General features: G+C 39.8%; 2 protein-coding genes across 6 annotated transcripts in view; one reads left to right on the top strand and one right to left on the bottom strand.

The window, feature by feature from the left end:
• The first annotated feature begins 68 nt into the window (after positions 1-68).
• gsdmeb (gasdermin Eb) lies at positions 69-5,649 on the top strand. Of its 4 annotated transcripts, none has more exons than XM_010741924.3 (10): positions 69-191; positions 489-696; positions 1,290-1,482; positions 1,825-1,999; positions 2,512-2,632; positions 2,761-2,880; positions 3,164-3,291; positions 3,394-3,553; positions 3,680-3,753; positions 3,879-5,649. In XM_010741924.3, the coding sequence occupies exons 2-10, from the start codon at positions 492-494 to the stop codon at positions 4,095-4,097; spliced, it is 1,395 nt and encodes a 464-aa protein (XP_010740226.3). In that variant the 5' UTR covers positions 69-191; positions 489-491; the 3' UTR covers positions 4,098-5,649. The 4 variants fall into 4 exon arrangements, with proteins under 4 accessions (XP_010740226.3, XP_027142841.1, XP_027142840.1 ...); XM_027287040.1 differs by having other exon boundaries at positions 70-191; positions 492-696; XM_027287039.1 differs by having other exon boundaries at positions 73-177.
• Positions 5,650-5,796: 147 nt separating this feature from the next.
• The window catches only part of pals2a (protein associated with LIN7 2, MAGUK p55 family member a), an 11,052-nt gene continuing 8,996 nt past the window's right edge, over positions 5,797-7,852 (bottom strand). For both annotated transcript variants that reach the window (XM_019255101.2, XM_019255102.2), the window contains 5 exons: positions 7,742-7,813; positions 7,488-7,649; positions 7,190-7,392; positions 6,978-7,106; positions 5,797-6,889 (listed from right to left, as the gene is read on the bottom strand). In XM_019255101.2, coding sequence (XP_019110646.1) covers positions 6,713-6,889; positions 6,978-7,106; positions 7,190-7,392; positions 7,488-7,649; positions 7,742-7,813 — 743 coding nt within the window. In that variant the 3' untranslated portion in view covers positions 5,797-6,712. The remainder of the gene's footprint in view (positions 6,890-6,977; positions 7,107-7,189; positions 7,393-7,487; positions 7,650-7,741; positions 7,814-7,852) is intronic.

Genomic DNA, 7,852 nt, shown 5'->3' with positions numbered 1-7,852 from the left:
TATTATTAATGATGTGTTCTGACAGTGTCTTCAGAAACACACCACACCTTCCTGAGAGAGGAGGCGGAGCGTCAGTGTGTCTTTTGTCCACAACAGAGAGCGGTGCATTGCACAGCACACAGATATCTGGAGGATTTGAGATCTGAAAGTCTGGTCATAAAGAAAGTTTCTCGTCTGGTTCGTCATTTTTGGTAACGTTTGCATTGAGTTTGAGTTTACGATGCTTTTTGCTCTGCAAGCTTCTTATTCCGATCACATCAATTTAAGACTGATGACGCTTCTAGCGTGTAGCTATGTTTTCAAAAGGGCGCAATGTTTCTGTGTTTTGATTTTGCTTTAGGCTATATTCTTTACAGTTTGCAAACTTCACTAAGTGTCTGAGTGTAGAGGTAGTTATGTCATGACGAGACAGGAAGTGCTGGTGGAAGGATTGTTAAATCAGAAGCTCGCGTGTTTTTGAGTCTTTATCTTTGTCAAACCTGGCACAGGAGATGTTTGCCACAGCCACCAGGAACTTTGTGGAGGAGGTGGATCATGGAGGTCAGCTGATCCCGGTGTCCAGCCTGAATGACACTATAGCTGTTCTGACAGTGGTGGTGAAGCGCAAGAGTTTCTGGCGCTGGCAGAAGCCCAAGTACATTCCCACTGATTTTAACCTCAATGATATACTGACAGGAGACACACCTATAACGCCAGGTAAACATCAAAACCTTATTTTCTAGTATAGCACCTGTTATAATCTTATTTAGTTATCTTCAGAGTTGTATTAATTCATTATTTCAAGATCACAGAAAGCCTAAATGTTTCACTGCCCAAACAGAAAATATGGAAGGGAAGGAAGCCTGGAAATAACTCATGAATGTGAGAATTGTTGTGAAGTGTTGTTGTTGTTGTGATGGAAAAATTCTGCTTCATGGAGAAAGGTTCTTATATTTTGGTCTTGCCCATCACTAACTCGCAGGAGATTCATAGAATTTAACAAAAAGTATAGCAGGTAGACATTTGATTTAAAAAAAAAGAGAGCCTAAGTACAGCGGGCACAAAAGCCATTACTAGAATGTGGCGAAAGGCAGAAATCCCTCCCTGTCAATAATTAACGTCATTTATGATATATTCAGAATAGAAAGAATTTTAATGTATTTTTCAGTATTATGCACACCCAACACCCACTTTCTGTTCAATAAGTTTGGTTTACTATTATATATTAATCTATCTAATGTAATTAAGTCTTGTATGTTTATTTACTTTGCAATATATATATATGCTATATCATGTTTCACTGCCCACAGGTGTCACAGAGGCAGACTTCATCACATATAATGGGAAGTATGGGGGCAACATTCAAGGAAAGGTGGGCGCAAATTTTCCCCATTCCAATTTGAGCCTGGAGGGTAAAGACTCGTCCACACTCCAGTCGTCCTTTGGCAGTTTGAAGAAAGAGGAAGTGGATGTGCAGAAGCTGCTGCGAGACTCCAAAGACAGGTGAGTTCCCCACCTGTTCCCACTGTCCTGTCTGATGTAGTTTGTTTAAAGAGAGTTCAAATGAAAGAAGAACACTGTAAGTATCACCTCACATTCAGTCCGTTTAAAGATGCAAACAGTAAAACAGTAAAAATGATCTTTGTCCACCTATAAAGCTGAACACAAAACACAAAGCTTGGTTGAATATTAACACTCATGAGAAGATTGCTTGTTTTGATTAAGGATGAAAAGCATAATAACTATAAAATTCAACTTACTTCACAGAATTCCCAGTCTGTATAAATTTCATATTTATATAACGCAATTTCATATAACGCGTATTGTGTGTATTCAATGTCCCAGGGTCCTGGACATGTCCCATAGTCTGGTCCAGCAGACAAAAGAGAAACACAGACAGTCGTTTGGGATTGTGAAGGAGCGTATTGTGAACACTCAGCCCTGCTCGGTCATAGAGGAGGTGCAGCAGGGAGGACAGTGTGGAGGAGGACTGAGCCTCTGCGGGCCTAAGATCTCAAAGGTACAGTATCAGGACTGATACACACATTCATTATGATGAAATGTAATTTTAATGTAGTGTAAAGGTTGGCATCAACCCCTGTTACAAATTAACATGACATAACAACAGGTACTAGTGATGAAATAATTTCCCTATTTGTTGTGTACATCTTCATTCAGTGTTGTTTAGTATTTCCTCCTCGGTTTGCAGTTTCCCTGAATGAGTTTTAGGTCTCTATGCAACTGTGTGTATACAGTAAGCAAAGTAAGCAAAGCAAATATTATTATTAGCTAAGAAGAAGTGCAATTTGTGGCAACTGTTGGTGGAAAATTAGATTACCCTTCCGCTTCTGTAGTTCCTCTTTGAGTTAGCATCAGTTGCTGTAAAATGTTAAACTAACTTAAGTTGTTTAACCAGCAAATGCATCATCAACAACTATTATTTATCTACTAAACAGAGTGGATATTTATGATAAAACACATGTTTTGTTGGTAGTCGTGTTTGGTCTCACTTGTCCGTGGTATTTTCTGCAGTTTTCACTGAAGGAGAATGCAAGCTTGAGTAAAGACAGTGACATTACCATGGAGATTCCCATCCACACCACCCTCGCCTATGCCCTTCTAGAGCTAGAAATCAAACACAATGGACACTATGGTGAGAAATCATTCACTACATTCCTAAAATAACTCAATGACACTTTGGAGAGCAATTGATTAAAACTCTGACAGCATTTACATTTCATATCTGGGCATTTAAAATGTAACGTGTTGTATTTTTCACAGAGCTGTGTCTGATGGCCGACACCTCTGGAGGTTTTGAAGTAGATGGCCATGCTGGGAAAACGCAGTTCGGTGTCTCAGGATCTCCTCCAGATGCCTCTGAAAATAGCCACCTTAGACAAGGTAAATTACTGTTTACTCCTCAGCGTTAAAACAGGTCACTATAGATGGTTGTTGCAGTTGATGACGTGTTCAGAAATGTTAATTTCAAGTCGCAAAGAGCCTCTAGAGATTGTTGCTTTCTGAATGTTGTGACGTGCTCTGATCTATGTTGTTTCTTTAAACCAAGAGACCATGTAGTTAGATTTATCCAGTCCTGGTTCAGTGTTACCTTGACCTACTTGTTTTTGGAGATGAAGTATCTATTTTATATTGTGTGTGTGTGTGTTTTTCCCCCCATTTGTAGAGCTGGAGCGACTGAAGGATCATTTCCAGCTGCTTTCTGCTCTTCCTGTGACCACAAAGTCCTCTTTGCTCCAGCATTTTGCAAAGGTTGTAGAGGACAAAGAGGCTGTCACTTCACTTCAGAGTGTCGTAAGTGGGACAGAAACACAGAGACAATGTCATAATGTGGACTTAGCGTTATCAACTTCTGTTATGTTGACTTTTATATCTGAGTGTCTTCCTCTGTCTCAGCTGGACCAGATGTACCTAAAAAAGATTCCTGCCCTTGGAAATGTTACAACAACAGAGTCTCAAAAACAGAACATCCAAGCCATTCTGGACCTTTTGGAGCAGTCTGGTCAGGTTGAGTCAGTGCTCATAGCCCTTCACCTCATTGTCAGCGCTATGGATGGTGAGAAAACTGCGCTCTGTGCAGCCTTTATTACTTAAGTGAAGTACTGCTTGAAGTCTACAATTTAAGGTCAGAAAACCTAATTTCTGCAAGTTTTCATCCTGTATCTGGATCTTTGTCTTTCAGAGATGACAGATGATTGCCTTGCTGTCTTGGGGATGTGCTGCAGCCTCCCAGTTTTAGAGGCTCTGGAGCTGCTGGTTAGTAAAGTCAGTTTTTACAAAGATGAATACAACACAGCAACATATTATGTGAGGTTTTTGTTTTTTAAATTATGCATTATGTTGATTTAGCGACCTTTTTATGTTTATTACACCTGTTCCAGGTGCAGTGTGTATCAGGGAAAGGAGAGATGCCTCTGAGCAGCGCAGGCCTGACAGAAGACATCTATGAAAAGGCCGAATATCTGTTTGCCTCCTCTAATGTGTCCCTGAAAAGAGACGGAGACGCGATAAAGACAGAAATAAACCACCAGCTGGGGAACCTTCCTCTGATCTTGTGTATTGCTGTTAGAGGTCTCGCCTCATTGGCCCACTGTGTTTGAACACTACCTGAGATTGTCATTCTCATTGGATGCTGGTGGGATAGAATAGGGGCACCTATTCGCAGTATTAAATTTGGTTTTGGAGATAAATGTATCAGATTGGTGAAATTACACGTCACCACAAGAAGCTACTGTAGTGTTCAAACAAATAGTGGATGTTCTAAATAATTGGTCCTATAATGTAGGACACATGAAGACAGCCCTTAATCTTCCCCTCTCTTTGCTTTTGCTATTGAACCACTGGCCATCTCATTAAGATCCTCTACATCCTTTAAAGATGTATTTATAACTGTTAAATATCTTTTAGTACTGTAATGCAGATTATATGGATCCGGATATTGTCAGTCCTTTTTCAGGATATAAACTAAAAAGATTCACTCAATAATGTTGAGGCCAAAAGTGAGATGGATTAATGTTGGTAAAATAAATATGTTGCCAGATTTTTTTTTCTGTTTTAGTTATACCCTTTTTTTCCCCCCTTTTTAAACTTCCATTCATACAATAAGTGTTTGGTTTGATTTTCCTTGTTTAGCTTGGTGCACACTGGAAGCCTACTGTTGCTGTCCTTCATCCTTCACAACAGCTCAAAATGAAATGAAATGTAGTTAGAGGACATGCTGATAACTTTCACAAATGCCAACCTGTTTTTTTATCATACTTTACAGACTTGTAGGTCTTGCTGAACTCAGGGTTGGTTTGTAAAAAAAACTGTGTTTTGTGTATATGCACTGAAGATGCCTCAATATCCACCAGAAACAGGGGACCACATAGTGTTATTAATCTGTGTTTTTTTTACTCTTGTTGGTGTAGTGCCCTCTAAAGCACTATTGCATTTTACTGTTGCCAATCAAAAGACAATCGTCAGTCAAATCATCACAAATGTTGACAGTTAGTTTAGATTTTGGTTTGTGTGGTGCAGACCAAGCGTTTTGTGCACAATCTTTAATGTAGAACTTACATGTCAGCATCAATATATACACTAATTTGAAGATAATATTCATTAAGGAAAGGGGTTCAGTGACAGACCCTGGTTCTTAAATTTGCTTTCAAGTGATACCCTTATAGAATTGTCTCTTTTGTTTCAAAACCACTCACATTGTAAAACAAATGATTTCATGTGGGGTCTGCTGTCACGTCTCGACCACCCCAGTGGGATAGACCTTGTACTTCACATTCTTTGTGGCTTTCGATTGTGTGTAATAACTTTTCACCCTATTTTATTTTCCTGTTAAATATTGTTGTATATAATATTTACTAGTTTTGAATATTGGCACATATATCAAAAGCATTGTCCTAAGAGATTATTCTCTGAAGCTGTTTTTAATGTTTCAACTACAAACCTCACCCTCATGCAGTTTGATTGCACACATCTTTATGAATTTTAATCTGCCTTTAATTGTGGAGAATTATTTTAGGCCTTAAATTGGGAATCTGTCAAGGAACAACGTTAATAATAATAATAATGCCAATGTTTAAACTTGCTACCTTTTATCTGTATATTTTTTGTATGTTTCTCTATTGTGCAAAATTAAAAACAAATGACTTCAGACTGTTCCAGTTTGCTAATGTCTGTAAATTGATTCTGCCAAAAGAAGAAAGCAAAGCAAAAGCGGTTCATTAGAAAACACCTGTTATTTATTTGACATCTGAAAATACATATTTTCTGAAATCTTGTAAAATATACCTTTTTTTTAAGTCAATATGAACTTTATTTAAAACAGTTAAGTTTTAGTAATATCACATCAAAAGGGATGGTTCACTGAGATGCAGTACCCTGATCAAGAGTCCTGTGGAAAGTTTTTTTCTTCTCCCAGACAAACACAAACACAGCACCGTATCAACCGATCGAACAGTCAGAGACACTCACATGATCCAAACGTTTGACAAACTAACAACAGAATTAATGTAATCTGTTGTGCTTGTGTGAAAGAGAAATAATGGGTAAACACTGTAGTATTACTTTTCCTTCTGTACAACATCAAACAGAGACTGGCATGACATTTCCCATTTATGAGGTGGAACTGCAAGGATACCAGGGAATAAATGAAGCCCTGAGGTGGGAAAAGGTCTCAAAAATATGACACTATTCTACATTAATGAGTTTGAAAATTTGCACAGTAGCGACAAAATGAGATGAATTACTAGAGGCATATGCACTGTAAACTGTGACACTGAGGTATCGTTCTTTTCGATGAGCAAGCCCTCCTCTTTTTTGCAAAATAAATACACTATCTTACATACAGATGTAAAATCAAAACAGGACATGACAAAAACCGCATTTGCTTTTTAAAACATACTGACACACGGGCCAGTATTTTCTTCCAATCCACATGAATAGAAAGTATTGTTTAAAAAATAGTTTCGCCAATAAATAAGTACACTTCCTGTGTGTTGTGAGTTGCATAGTGTGCTAGAAAGAAATCTGGCAATTCAGATCAAGGTGACTCAGCTTTGTGATGCAGTTTTGTGCGAGTCCCAAATTCACACAGGGCTGATGTCCAACACTTTCTCCTCGTGTGGAGTACAGTGTTAAATCCTCCTTCCTTTCACGTGTCCCCTTTCATGCCAGGCCCAGGAGCTCAGACAGCACATTTGTCCAGTAGGAGGATGAAACATCAGTAGACCCAGCTGATTGGAACCCACTGTGGCTCTATGAATAATCGCTCTACTACCTCCTGCAAGTTGTCAAAGGCCTTGTCCAGATTGTCATTGACAATAGTCAGGTCAAAGTAGTGGCTGTAAGCCCGGCGGATCCTGGCACTCTCGTCCACAGTCTTCTTCAAATCGTTCTCCTGTTGCAGAAAGAGGTTCAGCACATTAGGATGATGAGTAATAAAAGCCCCATCATCATTTTTAAGCGTAAATCCTCTCAAAACGTACCGTGAGTAGCTTGGTCGTAAGTCCAGCATCGATCACAGCTTTGTGCATAGCTCTTAGTGTGTCCAGTTCAGGAGCAGCAATGAACACCACGAATGGCATAAACTCAGCAGTCTTCAACACTTTCAGGGCCTGAGGAGAAAATATTAGTCACAACCAAAGCTTTAGGGAAAAAAAAAAGATCTGCACACTGAGAGCCTGTGCCTGCGACTAACCTGAGGGTTGACATCCAGGATGCAGGTACGGCCTGCACCCACCACTTCATGGATAGAGTCGATCTTGGTGCCATAAAGGTTGCCATCATACTCGCCGTGTTCCAGGTAACGGCTCTCCTTGATGTCCTTCTCCATCTCTTCCCGCTTCACAAAGCAGTAGTTCTGGCCGTCTCTCTCTTCTTCCCGGGGAGGGCGTGACGTGACTGGGGGTAAAAGGTGAGGAAATGCGTTACTGGAAGGAAATCTTGTACTTGCAGACAACTTGCAACGACCTTAGATGTCCGTTTCATACACTCACAGGGTACAGTGGTTGCATATCGCAGAGGGTTCATTACAATAAGTCTGTTCTTCAGGCTGCGCCTCCCAACTCCCTGGGCTCCAATCAGAACCAGCGTTTTCCTCTGAAACGGCGGCATCTTGGCTACTTCTTCATAGATCTGCAGCTCATAACGGTCAAATTCTGTTCAAAGCAATACACAGGCTGGATGAGAATCGTATTGTCATCGGTTGCACTTAATTAGAGAACCATGCACGTGCAGTGGTGATACTCACCTGCATTCTTTGAAGTGAGGTACATCATTTTTTTCTTCTTTTTCTTCCCAGTTTGAGTTCCGCAGAGCATCCCTGAGACAAATTTGTCAATAAAAAAAAAAAAAAAAAAAA

The sequence above is a fragment of the Larimichthys crocea genome, chromosome XIII, assembly GCF_000972845.2.
Source record: "Larimichthys crocea isolate SSNF chromosome XIII, L_crocea_2.0, whole genome shotgun sequence".
In the NCBI taxonomy this organism is placed as follows: Eukaryota; Metazoa; Chordata; class Actinopteri; family Sciaenidae; genus Larimichthys; species Larimichthys crocea.
Note: the sequence above shows the minus strand (reverse complement) of the source record. Positions and strands in the feature narration are given on the sequence as shown.

What these genes read in the sequence shown, in the direction of transcription:
- gsdmeb (XM_010741924.3), top strand. Translation starts at nt 492, where the DNA reads ATGTTTGCCACAGCCACCAGGAACTTTGTGGAGGAGGTGGATCATGGA. An exon ending in TCACTTCACTTCAGAGTGTC is followed by an intron (nt 3,292 to 3,393) that starts GTAAGTGGGACA and finishes CCTCTGTCTCAG; the next exon opens with CTGGACCAGATGTACCTAAA. An exon ending in CATTGTCAGCGCTATGGATG is followed by an intron (nt 3,554 to 3,679) that starts GTGAGAAAACTG and finishes TTTGTCTTTCAG; the next exon opens with AGATGACAGATGATTGCCTT.